The sequence below is a fragment of the Pseudorasbora parva genome, chromosome 13 (assembly GCF_024679245.1).
Source record: "Pseudorasbora parva isolate DD20220531a chromosome 13, ASM2467924v1, whole genome shotgun sequence".
In the NCBI taxonomy this organism is placed as follows: Eukaryota; Metazoa; Chordata; class Actinopteri; order Cypriniformes; family Gobionidae; genus Pseudorasbora; species Pseudorasbora parva.
In genome coordinates this window covers 8,503,001-8,518,987 of record NC_090184.1, presented here as the reverse complement: position 1 = coordinate 8,518,987, position 15,987 = coordinate 8,503,001, and the positions used below count along the sequence as shown (strand labels likewise).

General features: G+C 37.4%; 2 protein-coding genes across 6 annotated transcripts in view; both read left to right on the top strand.

Moving 5' to 3' along the window:
• Positions 1-799, top strand: part of LOC137038052 (rhamnose-binding lectin-like) — a 41,992-nt gene extending 41,193 nt beyond the window's left edge. The window contains exons 11-12 of one of the 3 annotated variants that reach the window (XM_067412489.1): positions 133-242; positions 347-799. In XM_067412489.1, the coding sequence (XP_067268590.1) occupies positions 133-242; positions 347-348 (112 nt within the window). In that variant the 3' untranslated portion in view covers positions 349-799. The remainder of the gene's footprint in view (positions 1-132; positions 243-346) is intronic. The other 2 variants (XM_067412491.1, XM_067412490.1) reach the window with 2 other exon arrangements.
• Positions 800-2,738: 1,939 nt separating this feature from the next.
• On the top strand, positions 2,739-12,011 carry LOC137038051 (uncharacterized). Of its 3 annotated transcripts, XR_010897358.1 has the most exons (14): positions 2,739-3,119; positions 3,389-3,661; positions 3,747-3,902; positions 4,345-4,446; positions 4,538-4,807; positions 6,216-6,317; positions 6,409-6,678; positions 7,399-7,581; positions 7,738-7,832; positions 7,911-7,961; positions 8,216-8,597; positions 8,692-8,871; positions 9,618-9,763; positions 9,976-12,011. XR_010897358.1 is itself a non-coding variant. In XM_067412487.1 (13 exons), the coding sequence occupies exons 1-13, from the start codon at positions 3,086-3,088 to the stop codon at positions 10,023-10,025; spliced, it is 2,148 nt and encodes a 715-aa protein (XP_067268588.1). In that variant the 5' UTR covers positions 2,739-3,085; the 3' UTR covers positions 10,026-12,011. The 3 variants fall into 3 exon arrangements, 1 of the variants encoding a protein (XP_067268588.1); XM_067412487.1 differs by lacking the exon at positions 9,618-9,763; XR_010897359.1 differs by lacking the exons at positions 6,216-6,317; positions 6,409-6,678.
• The last annotated feature ends 3,976 nt before the right edge of the window (positions 12,012-15,987 follow it).

The window sequence follows — 15,987 nt, the reverse complement described above, 5'->3', positions numbered from 1 at the left end:
AATCAAAGAAAATAATGTGATTAATTGCGATTAAACGTTTTAATCGTTGCCCAGCACTAGTGTATGTATGTATGTATGTATGTATGTATAATTATATTGTGTGTTTTCTTGTTTTTTTGTGTGTGTGTGTAGATGTGAAGGGAAAAATGCATGCTCCATATCAGCCTCCAACAAGGTCTTCACAGATCCATGTGGTGGCACATTCAAATATCTGTACATCTCATACTCCTGCATAAATAAGTGTAAGTGCTGCTGTACAGAGCAATGACTTTGCATGCTTGAGCTAGTTTTTTAATCTGTTGCTTGGTTTTGATTTGGTTTTACTCGTGCCTTTTTTTTCTTTCAGAATACGGTAGCTGATCTTGTGGATTTGGGCTCTTCATTTCTCTAACATCTCTTCCACTTGCTGCGCTGAAACTAAATACATTCTTTTTAACAGCCTATCTGTAATATGCCATCTTGGTAAATTCAAATGTGACACCTTTCCTAATGTAGAGACAGAAATTGTAATGGTAGAAACTGGTATGCTGAAATGTGAGTATTTTTTATTTTAGATGGTTAATACATTGATTATCTTTGCAATAAATGCTTCGCAAATGAAAATAAGGTGTGCGTCTCTGTTCTTAAGGTTGGCAAACAAAACAAGTTGTGATAGTCATTTCTTCCTTGTTGTGATATACAGTAGGCCTATATCTAAGTGAAACGGTTAAATTTAGGGGGTAACATAATGCCCTATATGCTGTCTTGCAATTAAATCTTTTCCATTTGTATAGTTTTCAAATAAGTGATGTTCATAACATAGTTTCGGGGGGAGTGAACCCATGTAATCTTTCCAAAGCAGACACCTACCCCCTTCTGGCATCAGCTGTTTTTGCACCCTCCTCCTCATCAACTCCACCAACATTTAGGCATATTGGTTACTATATTTATCCTAGCATTAGTAGTCCCTGGCGGGTAATTCGAAACACGAGTTGAAGCTGCTTCCTTGAGGCCCTTCACCGCAGACAGCAAGCCAAATACACTTAAACCTTATAGTGACATATTATTCTGATGTACATCTGTTCGCTCTGTGAATATATAATAAAGTGTCATTTATTTCTGTGATCAAAGCTGGTTTTATCATCCTTTCTCCAGTCTTCAGTGTCACTAATCATTCTCATATCAGGATTTGATGCTCAACAAACATTTATGATTACTAGTGTTGAAAACAGTTTTGCTGCTCATGGTGCTGCTTCATTTTGTGGAAACACCATACCATTCAAACATTTGTGGTAAAATTTAAAGAGAGAAATTAATACTTTCGTTGATCAGACATAGGCTACATTAAATTGATCACAAGTGATATTTTTAATATTACAAAAGCTAATTTATTTAATAAATGCTGTCCATTGAACTCTCATCAAAGAATCCTGAAAAATAAAATGTATCATGGTTTCCAAAACAACTGTACAACTGTTGCAGCACAACTGTTTTCAAAACAGATAATAATCAGAATAGTTTCTTGATTATAAAATCCTCATTATGAGTAATTAGTTAAAGGATCATGTGACACTGAAGACTGGAGTAATGATAAATTCAGCTTTGATTAATTACACTTTCCTTTTTCTATGTGAATATAGTATGTTTTCATGTGTAATGGTATTTCACAACATTACTGTTTTAACTGTATTTTTTATTAAATATGTGCAGCCTTGGTGAGCAGAAGATAGGCTACTAAACATTAAAAAAGCTGCATTATTCATATGATAGGCTACTTTATTGCAAATAAATAGGCTACATTGAGATGGCTTAAAAAACACAAAGCATATATTGTCGCAATCGTCTGATTGTCGTCGTCACATTTCAGCTCATTTCAGCTCATAACGATTGTTTTCCTTCAGCTGCAGCTCCAGCGTGACAAACGAACCCGCGTTTGGACTTTCTGTGAGAGCGCCCTCCTCGTATTTAGATACGAATAAAATGACAGGTCATGCATAGATTATTTTTTCTCTCTGAATTAAAATCTTGATGTATTCACATTGGTTTCTATGTATAAATACAGTTCCGTTTGTTTTTGGATTATTAGTTTGATTTTTAAGAACGTACTTTTTTTTTTTTTTTTTTTTGCTTGTGATTTTTAAAATGTCAAACTTTCAAGCTATGAGTCATAGAAGCTGGTGTATATTAAACAACTTTTCTCTCATATAATATTAGCAATCTTAAATTGTTCCCAGTGTTAGTCGTAATTGCATTTAGTTATTCAATTGTAGAGCTCTCTGAATCCGTTCTTACCCGTAAAAATGCGATTAGCGCTGGGAACAATTTAAGATAAACTGGCTTGCCAAAGTAAAGGGCGAATTAAATTAATAGACTTATAATAAGATTATGTCCACATTTTTCCTCCCTTCTGCCGTTTTGCGCATTTTTTGGACAGAAGCAACGACTCAATCCATTACTGTAGGGCTAGCGGACGCGTTTGTGCAATTAATCATTTTTGTATTATTTTCAGTGGAAAAATAATTCCACCGAAAATAATTGTCTAATAATAATAATAATAATAATAATAATAATAATAATAATAATAATGACTGTTCAGAAACCACAAATCTCATTTTAAAAAAACGTCAAAATTAAGTTTGTAGCTATTTAATAAAGTATTCAGATTGGATGTGTGATCACGTGCGCTACTCATGCACGTGCATTTTAGTTGCTATAGCGATGCGTGTTATGAATTCTGAATACAAATATACACACGCGAACGATCTCTATCTGTTGGTTTGATTCACCAATTCACACACTTGGAGAATATTTTCTGTGCTGCTGATTTTGCGATCTTGAAGGAAATTTCTGAGAGCCTTTTTTTCTTGAAGAACATCGGAAGATAATATCCTTTATAACGTTATATTTTTGTTCATATTATCTTTTATTTTATTGTTCTTTTCTTATTTTAGAAGGAGTTTGGAGTTTTATTTAATTTTTTTGTTTTATTTTATTATTATTTTATTTTGGGAGGAGTATTTCTAAGGAGAGTTGTAGGTTATTGTATTGTATATTGTATTGTATTTTGTATTGTGTTGTGTTTTTTATTGCAGTTTGGACTCGAAGGATGTCGATGGCTCACATGATGGGTGAAAGAGGAGGTGAGTGTGCTTTTGGTTTTCACTTGTTTATGGTTTGAAGTTGTACAATGATTGACTACATTAATGTGAAGAAAATTGTGTAAGGTTAAAAATCCCCCAATGTTCTCAGCTTAGTGATCAAATGTATTTGATTCCTTGCATATAAAATAAAACTTTTCAATTTGAGTAACGTAACTATAGTAACAATATTTGTAATTGATCACTGACATTGTTTATCGATTATTATCGAAACTAGCAACTAACGTTATGTGTTGTGTGAAATATTCCAGACTCAGGCCGCTCTAGATCCAGAAGAGCTGCTTTCTCTCAGACGGCTGGTCGGGAGATTTGGAGACTCTGTTCTGATGACCGCGATCTGCTGCCAGACCCGACCCAGGCGCTTTCCAGATATTTAGCACCTCCGTCTCTGTCTGAATTTTCTGTTTCTGTGTCCACAGGTCAGGCGGACAGGAGGAAGATGGCGTGGCAGAGCGGAGGCCAGCAGAGCTCAGATGATGATGAACATCCCCTCAATTCAACTTCATCTAAATGCTCTTGCATGGGTCAGAATAGTATTTTAATAAATAAGTTATGGCTCCATTTCTATTTCTAATTTCAATGGCTGATTTGATGTCTAAAATTTTCCAGACTCAGGTCACTCCAGATCCAGGAGTGGATCGGACAGCTTTGATTGGTCGTGCCCTCCGCTGCCAGGTCAAGTTCCTGTCGAGCCAACGGGGACTTCTAATGGCCGAAATGTTCAGGGTGCCATGGAGGCTTCTCCCCTGAACAAGAGCTCAACAGGTGAGACTGAAATAAGGCTGGCCAGTGTAAAGTGTACAGACAGAGATTTTGATAATTCATGCATAACTGCTTTATGTTTTTATCATGGTAATGTCCGTTCACATTTACTGTTGCTCAGCACAATTTCGCTGACATTTTCTTAGTTTTTTTAGAAAAGATTTGAATTGGACATTTGTCTAACATTTTCAAAACATCTAGAGAACATTCAAAAGTAAATTTCCCATAATGAAAAAGTATAAACTAGAATGTTCCTTTAACCAAGAAAAAAAATATTTTTGAAAATTGACGTTCTAAACATTCAGGGAACATTTAATTGTAATATTAACAATCTTAAATTGTTCCCAGTGTTACTAATCATAATGGTATTTTTACCAGTGAGAATTCAGTTGTAGACATTTAGCACCTCTGTCTCTGTCTGAGTTTTCTGTTTCTGTGTCCACAGGTCAGGCTGACAGGACGCTGCAGAGCGTCAGCCAACAGAGCTCAGATGATGATGAACATCCATTCTCCTCATCTTCATCTTCATCTAAATGCTCCTGCATTGGTAAGAATAGGCTTTTAATAAAGATGTTATGTCTCAGTTTCTATTTCTGTTTCCGATGGCTGATTTGATGTCTGAAATTTTCCCGACTCAGGCCATTTCGGATCCAGAAGAACTGCTTCCACAGATTCTTCGCTGGGCATCATGTCATCCTTGTCCCTGAGCAGCAGAGGCTCATTCAACGTCATTTGGAGGTGGAGTGGCGATGGATTGGACAGCCGAAGCGAACAGGGCAGGTCTGACAGCTTTGATTGGTCGTGCCCTCCGCTGCCAGGTCAAGTTCCTGTCGAGCCAACGGGGACTTCTAATGGCCGAAATGTTCAGGGTGCCATGGAGGCTTCTCCCCTGAACAAGACCTCAACAGGTGAGACTGAAATAAGGCTGGCCAGTGTAAAGTGTACAGACAGAGATTTTGATAATTCATGCATAACTGCTTCAAGTTTTTCTCATGGTACTGTCCGTTCACATTTACTGTTGCTCAGCACAACTTCGCTGAAATTATTTTTTTTTAGAAATACTTTAATTGGACATTCGTCAGAACATTCAAAAGTAATGTTCCCTTTAAGGCAAAATTATAAAATAGAATGTTCCTTTAACAAAAAAAAAATTTAAAACACTGAAAAAACTGGACGTTTTGAACATTCAGGGGAACATCTAGAAATAACGCTTTATTAATTTAATGTTAACATTAGAAAAAATTTCTCAATAAGACAAAATCAATTTTTGAGCAATTCATAACCAGCCAGTGTTCAAAATGATCTTCTTACCTTAGTCCGATTCACAGCGGTAAACTTGTAATAATGTTTTATAATTTGAGTGGTACTGGTGGGTTTCCGCTGGAAATTCGAGCATGTCGTTGCGTCATTACGTCACATCTGTATAAAGAAGGAGTCCGGCTAGTAGTAGTATCGCGTGTGAGGATGCTGCAGGTGGCGGATCATTTATAGCCTTTACTCACAGCAGCTGGAATATTTAAACTTGTCATTTTGATGGCAGATTGTAATCCAGAAAGGTCCAAACGACAATCATCAGTGACAACTGGAGATTCACCCGTAGTCAAAAGCAAAAGATTCGTCTGTACAGAAATTAAAACCTGCAGGAAACGCTAATACACGCTAAATACACGGAGTCACGCAATACTGATGTTTTTAGCATGAACAATTTGAGAACAAAGTTTTGCAGGGAAATTTTTATTTTTTGCCAGAAATTTAATGGAATTGTTTTTAGATACTTCACCTTTAAATTCACGTTTTTATAATTTGTGGAATTGTTAATTTGCAAAGCTTTAATTATTCATCATAGCCCCTAAGCTAACTGAGTAGCGACAATCAATTCATTCAGTTTATCGACACCCCTTCAGTCCAAAAATATAGGCGTTTAATTCAGATGTATTTCTTTGATTTGATTTTAAAGAATCCATCAGAACAGTGAAGGCAAAGTTTTGAAGTTTTATTTTATTCATATAGCCTAAAGATAATTTTATTTGGATAATTTTGTTTTATTACATTACAATATTCCTAACACTTCTACCTCCGTAATATTTCAGTCCGGATCGGCACATGACAGATTAGTTAAACTGTTAATAACTTAAACATCTGTTAAACATGTTTTAAGAAAGATAGTACTTAAGATTACATTAGCAATTTTAATATTAGCGATCTTAAATTGTTCTCAGTGTTACTAGTCATAATGGCATTTTTACCAGTGAGAATTCAGTTGTAGACATTTAGCACCTCTGTCTCTGTCTGAGTTTTCTGTTTCTGTGTCCACAGGTCAGGCTGACAGGACGCTGCAGAGCGTCAGCCAACAGAGCTCAGATGATGATGAACATCCATTCTCTTCATCTTCATCTTCATCTAAATGCTCCTGCATTGGTAAGAATAGGCTTTTAATAAAGATGTTATGTCTCAGTTTCTATTTCTGTTTCCGATGGTTGATTTGATGTCTGAAATTTTCCCGACTCAGGCCATTTCGGATCCAGAAGATCTGCTTCCACAGATTCTTCGCCGGGCATCATGTCATCCTTGTCCCTGAGCAGCAGAGGCTCATTCAACGTCATTTGGAGGTGGAGTGGCGATGGATTGGACAGCCGAAGCGAACAGGGCAGGTCTGACAGCTTTGATTGGTCGTGCCCCCCGCTGCCAAGTCCAGTTCCTGTCGAGCCAACGAGGACTTCTAATGGCCGAAATGTTCAGGGTGCCATGGAGGCTTCTCCCCTGAACAAGAGCTCAACAGGTGAGACTGAAATAAGGCTGGCCAGTGTAAAGTGTACAGACAGAGATTTTGCTATTTCATGCATAACTGCTTTAAGTTTTTATCATGGTAATGTCCGTTCACATTTACTGTTGCTCAGCACAACTTCGCTGAAACATTTTAATTGAACATTCGAGAACATTCAAAATCGAATTCTCAGTAAGCCATGAACTCAGTGGTACTTGTGCTGTCTGACACACACCCGATACATGCGCACAGAAAGCCGCTTCTCAGACGGCAAACAATCCAGAATAGATTTTTTTTATTTTTATTCTATTTCAAGACTTTTTGCTTTTGAATTGTCAAATACACAGAAAATGATCAAACTAGCTGTCATATTACAGAGTCGGTTATGGCATAAATAACACATAGCTATGCATTTAAAAATTAACCTTTATTTAATATTGTATTTAATATAACATAAATATATTATATTTGCCATTACCAGAACTGATTTGGTCAAATGAAACCAAAAAGATGAGATAAAGCAAGAAAAATAACTATATTGTGACCACTAATATTTGTAAAATAAGATTTTGGGACATTTATGCAGGCATTATCTAGAAGTCAGGAGGATAGCTTGGAAGTATTTCCATTACTTTGTATTTATAACATTACAGATGAGAATTTAAAAGTAAAATGTAAGTTGTCATTATATCGTTGCTTACTTTGACGTCATTCAAATGAAAATCTTAATTTCAGAAAATCCTCCAGGATGTGGGAAATGGAAAAGAATTCGTTCTTTCTTCACGAGGGTATGGAAGGCTCTGAAGAGTCCTGTCTGCTGCTGTCTCAGTAGTGCTGTGGATGTTGTGGAGCCTTTTTCCCCTGATCCTGAGCCATCATCATCTGCGTCAGATCACTCCGGCGTCAAGCCAAATGATGGTAAATCGCTGATCATTATTTCTCCAACATTGTTTTAAACAGTATTGTCATCTTGTTTTTCACTAAAAATAATGCTTATGGCTTGTTTTTGAGGAAATATTAAAATATATATTTTTTAGGTCATATATTTCTCATATTTTTCTCTTTGTTTTTCAGAGTCTTTTGAGTCTCTCTATAATGTGGGAGAGATGCTTGGATCCGGAGGATTTGGCAGCGTGTACAAGGGAACACGCAAATTTGATGGCAAAAAGGTAAATCTGACTGAATTGTTCATTTTGCTCTTGAATGCATGAAAACATATTTAAAACTAACTTCCTTTTTTGTTGCAGGTTGCCATCAAGCAGTTAAAAAAGACTGAAAACAATCGTTATCTTTATATTGTAAGTTGGCCAAAACCTGAATATGTATTTAGTCGTTTCAGTGCAGATTACTGTAGTTAATAAACCCGTAGAAAGCATTAAGTGTAAATGTGACTGATAAATAAGCCTAGAGGCACCAAATAACTTTGAGCTGAAAAGGCTCATTTGAACGTATCTAAAAAATATACTTTAAAAAAAAGGACTTTCAAATATACTTTGATATGTTTTCTTCAGATTTTTACTCAGCTAACCTTCTGATTACTCTTTTTCTCTAGCCTGGGCATCCCAAACCTCTGGTTACAGAAGTGGCGCTGCTGCTGATGATGAGGCGAAAACCCATAAGCCCGCTCATCATACAGCTATACGAGTGGTTTGAACATCCTGGAAAATTCACTCTTGTTATGGAGTTCCTTGAGCCTTGCATGAGCTTGCGGGACTACATCGTTCGTAAACCCGTCCTGTATGAACCCACAGCACGGTTCATCATGAGACAGGCTCTGCTGGCAGTACAGGTCTGCATCGAGCATGGTGTTTTTCATAATGATATTCATGCGCAGAATTTCCTGTTAAATGAAAGGACGTTGGAGCTCAAGCTGATAGACTTCGGCTGCGGTCAGCTATTCAGTAGTGATGGCTACGAGAGCAAAACATACGTTGGTGAGCATTTTGAGAATGTGAAAACCTGAATGTAGTGACTTATTATTTAATGCTTAAAAAAAAGCTCATCAATGTGCAAATGTCTTCTTTACAGGACTGCCGTATTACTATCCACCTGAAGTCTTAACAGAACCTCGTTTCCACGCCATACCAGCAAATGTTTGGGCTCTAGGAGTGCTGTTGTACACTATGGTGCACGTATCTCATCCTTTTGCCAATCAGAAAGAAATCAGACGAGCCAAAATTCCATTTCTGTACTACAACTTATCCAAAAGTGAGTGAATCATAATGATAACATTGATAACACACACACACACACACACACACACACACACACACACACACACACACACACACACACACACACACACACACACACACACACACACGTATATCGAGAGTTTGGGGCGTGGCTAATGTAGCAGGCGGAGCCATGGGAAAGGAAATTTAGCTAAAGAAGTGAAAGCCAAAATTCCCTGCATTTATACCTTAAACAGGTCGAACATGTCAAAGTGAACAAAGTATTGTGATACAAAGCACGCTTCAATAATAATAATAATAGATTTTATTTTTAATGCACTTTTCATTCCGAAGAATCTCAAAGTGCAACAAAGGGAAAAAATAAGAAAAATGATTAACAAGTAAGAATATAGAATAATACAAACAATCAACCAACACAGAAAATTGAACAGAAAACAGAGCTGATGATATATCATAGTCATGCTCCCGTTCAGAAAGATACATTTTAATAAAGACAAATGCAACACAGCTAAAAGTATTCCTAATATGTTGAACCTTAAACGAGAGCTGTGTTTGTGATGTTGGGGAAGACGTAATGCACGTTGCAAGGTTTTTTGAAAATATTATTTATTTTGTAATTCCGCCCTGTGCCACTAGTGTCACAGAAACTACATACTTCACTTTTAAAGTAAAGCTAAAGAACATTTTACAGTATAATAATCATGTTTTAGATGCTGTTTTCAGAGATGCATGACTAACTCCTTATTAAAATGTGTACAGAATACAGGGATCTGATTAGCCAGTGCCTAGCCCGGGATCCAACTAAACGGCCGACGTTAGAGCAGATGTCACAACATAAATGGATGAGATGACCTACTGTAGATTGGAGAAGTTCAGGAGATTCACTCGATCAGTGATTTCAGCAGGTGTGAGGAAGTGTAACAGACAGAGTAGGATTATTATCATTTGTCTCATTTCAAATTTGCATTCTTGTTATAGTCAAGTCACCTTCATTTATAAAGTGCTTTATACAATACAGATCATTTCAGAGCGGCTTTACTGTAATAAACAGGAAAATATACAGTGTAATAAACTCTAAAAATCATTCATGAGTTGATATAATCTTTGTATTGAATAGGAAACAACATACTTGCTGTCCTTGGTGGAGGGCTTGAGCTCGAGACTTGAGCCGAAGCCTGATGTCCAACCCCAACCTGACTGGGAACTCAGAGCCTGTCCACGTCTGAGCAAGAACACGAGAGACTGCAAGACTGGAGAGAAGTCATCCGTCATCACAGCCACATTTGCTTTGATTTTAAACGTCAAGACAAATCATCTTTATTTATATAGCGCCTTATATACGACCGATCTTTACTCACAGCAGCTGGAATATTTGAACTTGTCATTTTGATGGCGGATTGTAATCCAGAAAGGTCCAAACGACAATCATCAGTGACAACTGGAGATTCACCTGTAGTCAAAAGCAAAAGATTCGTCTGAAACCTGCAGGAAACGCTAATACACGCTAAATACACGGAGTCACGCAGTACTGATGTTTTTAGCATGAACAATTTGAGAACAAAGTTTTGCGGGGGAAATTTTTCTCATAAATTTAATGGAATTGTTTTTAGATACTTCACCTTTAAATTCACGTTTTATAATTTGTGGAATTGTTAATTTGCAAAGCTTTAATTATTCATCATAGCCCCTAAGCTAACTGAGTAGCGACAATCAATTCATTCAGTTTATTGACACCCCTTCAGTCAAAAAATATTGGCGTTTAATTCAGATGTATTTCTTTGATTCTGTTATTTGATTTAAAATAATCCATCGGAAAAGTGAAGTCAAACTTTCAAAGTATTATTTTATTCATGTAGTGAATTTTAATTTGATGTATGATTTTGCTTTACTACCGTACAGTATTCTGAACGCTTCTGCTTCTGTTAAACGTCATCAGTCGCTGCCCAATACTGTTCCATTTCAAAGTTTACATCTAGCCAAGAATAGTTTAAATCCCCGGATGTGTCCTTGATCCACCCCTTTTATCGAGGATTTATCGACAGGTGACTTTAGCGGACTTGAGAAAGACAGGTATCCCAGTGCCAAACAACAAGTGTCAATAGCAGATGAGAAACCCTAGCCTGACAAGCCAGACCCACATCAAGATGTTTGGTCTGGAAACTCACCATTGACAGCTCAATCCGAGGGGCGGATAAACGGTTCTTTCAAACTCCCTCTGCACGCGATAGGATAGCGCTACAACCAACCAGAGCAACGAAGGTGAAGCAGAGCTAGTTGACAGATAAAACTTTCACCGTATCCGGTCGGCAAAACTCCGAACACATCTTCCCTTCTTAAGAATGACTTCAGTGCCGTTCTTTGTTCTTTTCTCAGAGAAAAGCTCAACTCCCAAGTCTTCCAGAATCGCAGTCAAAGCTGATTCGAAAGGCCGCCATTCGTTAGTTTCTGTATTTACTAGAAGCACACAAACACAACTCGTTATTATATTAAGCCCCGCCCACCGACTCTATACATGATGTGATTGGCCCGACTAGAGTTTGGCGTTTACTGCTCAGAAGTGAATTGAGAGTTGCTAGACGACACTCACGGCAGATTAGATTTGCTGCTGCTAGGGTGCGTCTAGATTTCTAGGCTAGAGAAGCCCAGCGTAATTAAAAAATACTACTGTTAATGTGTCACGAAATGTTCTTGTTTAAAGTTCAAACCTGTGGTTTATTCATAAAGAGAACACCTTTTTGAATTTGATCTGCCGTTTTGAGAATTGTGAGATCCAGTCGATCACCGGGCGCTCAGCGCTCTTTAACCCCGCCCGAGAGCAGCCTTTCCTCGGCTAGTTCTTCTGATGTTTGCCGCTGACTCTGATGTCTGTAGTGGTTAAACATGAGATATCATTTGTCTAACTGGCAAATCATTTTGGCTGAGCTAGGGCAAAGTGAAGTTTCATAACTTTGTATTTTTAGGCGTGTTTAACTGTTGTAGCCTAGCACTGACTTTGTATGTTTGACTGGATTGTTTGCTTTATTTCTTGTATAGCTTCTTATACCTTTATAATGTCTATTTGATCTTACATAAACTGATATTTTACAAAGACTCAGTTGTTGCTTTTTTATGTCATATTTAATTTATTGCATTGATAAATATATATGCACACTTATTGTCTGAACCACATATTAATATTTCAAATATTTTTTAATAAAAAAAGTAAACAAAAAGCGGCAGGGTTGTTTTTTATATTTTGTTTTGTTATAAATATACATGCAGTGAAGATAATAAAGGTACACTTTACCTAAACCACATTTGTGTGGTTATTAATATGTTTAAGATTGTTTTAAATTTAAATGGTGTTTTATCACTGTAGTTTAAATTACACTCAGGGCCATTTTTTGGGATTTCCGCAAGGATTTGGCCTACCCAAATTGAAAAGCTTCCTATACACACATACAGATGGTCTAGGTTCAAAATTTCGGTGTCATTTTACAGGAAACCCTTTGAAGTTACATAAAACACTGCTAAAAGTCATAAAAATGGAAGTATATGTTGTTTAAGATGTAATAACACCCCCAAAAAGTAGGCGCTTTTTGATTTGAAAGAATCTGCTGATGATGAGCAGATAGATGAGCAGCTGTGTGCTCTAGGACCCTGCAGACAGTTTTGGCTATTTCCACAAAATTCCAGAAAATAGAGGAAAAAAGAATTTTGTTTGTGTCATGTTTATGCAAGATTTATTCAAATGGGTCTGAAGGGATGACCCCCCTTTTCCGCCCTCCCCCTCCCCTGCTACCCCCATAGACATAATATACGTAGACGCCTCATGACGTGCTGGAGCGTGATCCAGCGTCGCCTCCATATTGGTTGGGTCTCTCCACTCAACGCTAGCATTCAGAGTCAATCGGAGTCAACGGAGAGCGAGCAATTATGCCTGTATTTTGTGCAGCTTACGGTTGCAATAACCCAATATTGATACCAGATTGCATGGGATAACATTTCACAAGTAAGATTGAACAATAATTTAGGTTATTTTACAATTTATACATTATTATCATTTCATGCTTGTGTCATTTGTAGTGTCTGTATTTCGCAAAGTAAGGCTGCACCACATCGCAAAATTAACTACCCTGGAGTTACAGAGTGCAAGCAAGAAGCTGTGCAAAACAATTATTTTTAAAGGATTTTAGCTCCCCAGTCCCAGTTGCAAGCCTGACAGGGTAATGTAAGATGCTGAAATGACCTGGAATTATAATATAACGTTCACTTTAGGCCGTTAAAAATAATAATTCTGAGCTGGTACAGTATATATGGGAGCTTGTATGTATATGGGTTACATAAGGTGAGTGAGTGAGTGAGTGAGTGTGTGTGTGTGAGTGTGTGTGTGTGTGTGTGTGTGTGTGTGTGTGTGTGTGTGTGTGTGTGTGTGTGTGTGTGTGTGTGTGTGTGTGTGTGTGTGTGTGTGTGTGTGTGAGTGAGTGAGTGTGTGAGAGAAATTAATTCAAATGAACAATCAAACTTGTTTCTTTATTAAAATATAAAATTCATTCATTTATACATGTATCAATATGTCATAGTCTACCATGTCTTACTTAAAGCTCGTAATACAAAGTCTTTCTACATGAAAGCAGAATTTTTCAATGTGTGACAGCGTCCTGTATCATAACTAAGTCTCTGCAGTTTGTAACAAACCAAACTGTGTGAAAAGCCGGTAAAAACTCGGGGAGTTATGATCATTGTAGTTGAGAATACATCTTCCTCAGTAGAAATAAATGCGAGGGGCAGCGCATTGGGGACCCATCCAAGATGGCGCCGCGCTGATACGTCCGCGCCAATAGGCAGCGGCAGTGTATGAGGCGTCTACGTATATTATGTCTATGGCTACCCCCCTCCACCACCCCTCCCACCACCATATATAGTGATATAAATGCAATATCCCAGTGTCATTAAATTAATTATACATGCTGGAAACATCCCAAACTGTCTGCAGGGTCCTAGAGCACACAGGGCCTGAGTTACACACTTTCAAAAATGAACTTATATAAAAAAATTAAAAAAGCACCTCATTTTTTAGGGGGTTATAACAGCTTACACAACATATACATACATGTTTATGATTTTTAGCAGTGTTTTATGTAACTTTAAAGGGTTTCCTGTAAAATGACACCAACATTTTGAACCTAGACCACTGTATGTGTGTATGGGAGGCTTTTCAATTTGGGTAGGCCAAATCCAGGCAGAAATGACATCAGAGTAAATCAGTGTAAATACATTACTTTGTGTTAAACAAATGCCAAAGTGATCCATTTATCCAGAAAGTAGAGACTCTAAGCTTTCAAATGGTACCACATATGACATCATAGCTCCTCCACAGACATTTAAAGGTAGGAATTGGTTAAAAACCTTTTTTTTCAAATTTGTTTAAACTTTCTTTATATATCAATACATAATTAAAATGTAAGTACTCTGAAAAAGAAAGTATAAAACATGAGTGTCTGTAGACCTCTCATGACTGTTTTAAAGACAGCTCATTATTTCCATTCACTCCACCTTCTCCCTTCTGGGCTCTTTCCAAAGCCACCCCCCCAAACACCGACCGCTCAGCTCAGCTGGAAGACGCATTATTTACCTCAGAGGAGCAGTGTGCATGTAGTGACATCATGTCAGAATCACATGTAATAAAAAATCGAACTTTATCAGTATGAATATAAACAAATAAGATGTCTTTTAGTACTCGCTATCAAGCTAGAATACCTGTACTGGTAAAGTTTAATATATTTTTGTTTGATTTGGTAACGAGCTAGTTATATTTATAAGGCAAAGAAAACGGATAGCATCATGTTTTCCCAATAACATTAGTTATACTGTAATGCAGATTAATTTCGTGTAAGATTCATATACTGTGTTTTGCATGTAAGAGTTTCCATGATGAAAGCATTGTTGATTAGTAGTAGCTAAAGCTAACTTAGCTCTAAAAAAAAGTTCCTGGATGCGGTGTACTAGCTTTTACACATGCATTTTGTTATCTAAAGTTAAATTTTGCGAAATTCAACACAACAGCGATCAACTTGAGCTAAACATATTGAGTATTTATCATCTCTACTACTGGCTAAGTGTATAACATTGTAACTTTATGCTAAGTAATGTTATGTTAGCTATATTAGGCAGCTTCATGTGCTCTTGATACATGCGTCATGAAAACATAAACCAAAACTTTTTATAATCAAAATGAAAGATTACCTGTCCAGCAGAATTACAGCCAGCAATGAGTCGTTTTTCAGGTCCCTCAGTTCTCACCATCGTTGATAAGCCAAGCAGATATTTACTCGCGTTTGATTTCTTTGTTTATCCAAAGACTTTCTGTGCATTGCCTTTTCTCGTATTGTCTTCCTTTTTTGCATTGTTTGCCTTCACTGACCGTAAACCCCTGCACTGGGAATTTTGAATGCTCTTTCTCTGCCATTATTTTGCCTAGGTTTCTTGCCTCTTGAACTGCTCCAATCAAACGAGCGCGCGCATGTGGGCGGATCCTGTAATGAAAGCGGTGGTTGCCATGGTAGCGAGAGAGAATGACAGTCGCACAAGCCAATCATTTGTTTCGTCCCGAACTAAAATAATGAGCGGTGTTTATTGCAGATTAAAAAGTCTAGAGTCACTCGATTTTTATACTCTCCTTTTCAGAGTACTTACATTTTAATTATGTATTGACATATAAAGAAAGTTTAAACAAATTTGGACAAAAGTGTTTTAGATCAGTCCTACCTATCCCACCTTTAAAATGGAAAGTATATACGTGACAATGTCCTTGCCGTCCCTGTACAGGGTCCACGGAGTTTAAGAGGTTAAAATTCACATACAGAGATAACCAAATTAGATTAGAGCGAGCTGAGTGACGCGATGAAGAACGCGCTCCAGCACGCAACAGTTTCAGAACCACGTCGTCCACATAACCGGAAGTGAGCAGCACTACCCATACACGTGATTTTCTTTCGTTAAAAATAAGCTTTTTACGGAAGTTTTCACCAAGGGGGTAATCTAGCACTCGGAAAGCGTTCCAGCCATTGCTAACCAAGCCATCACCTGCTGTTAGCATCCCATTGACTCCCATTCATTTTTGAGTCACTTTGACAGTGAATAACTTTAC

Coding starts and splice junctions, on each gene's coding strand:
- LOC137038051 (XM_067412487.1), top strand. CDS start 3,086: ATGTCGATGGCTCACATGATGGGTGAAAGAGGAG. Junction 4,808..6,215: donor CCTGAACAAGACCTCAACAG/GTGAGACTGAAA, acceptor CTGTGTCCACAG/GTCAGGCTGACAGGACGCTG. Junction 6,679..7,398: donor CCTGAACAAGAGCTCAACAG/GTGAGACTGAAA, acceptor TCTTAATTTCAG/AAAATCCTCCAGGATGTGGG.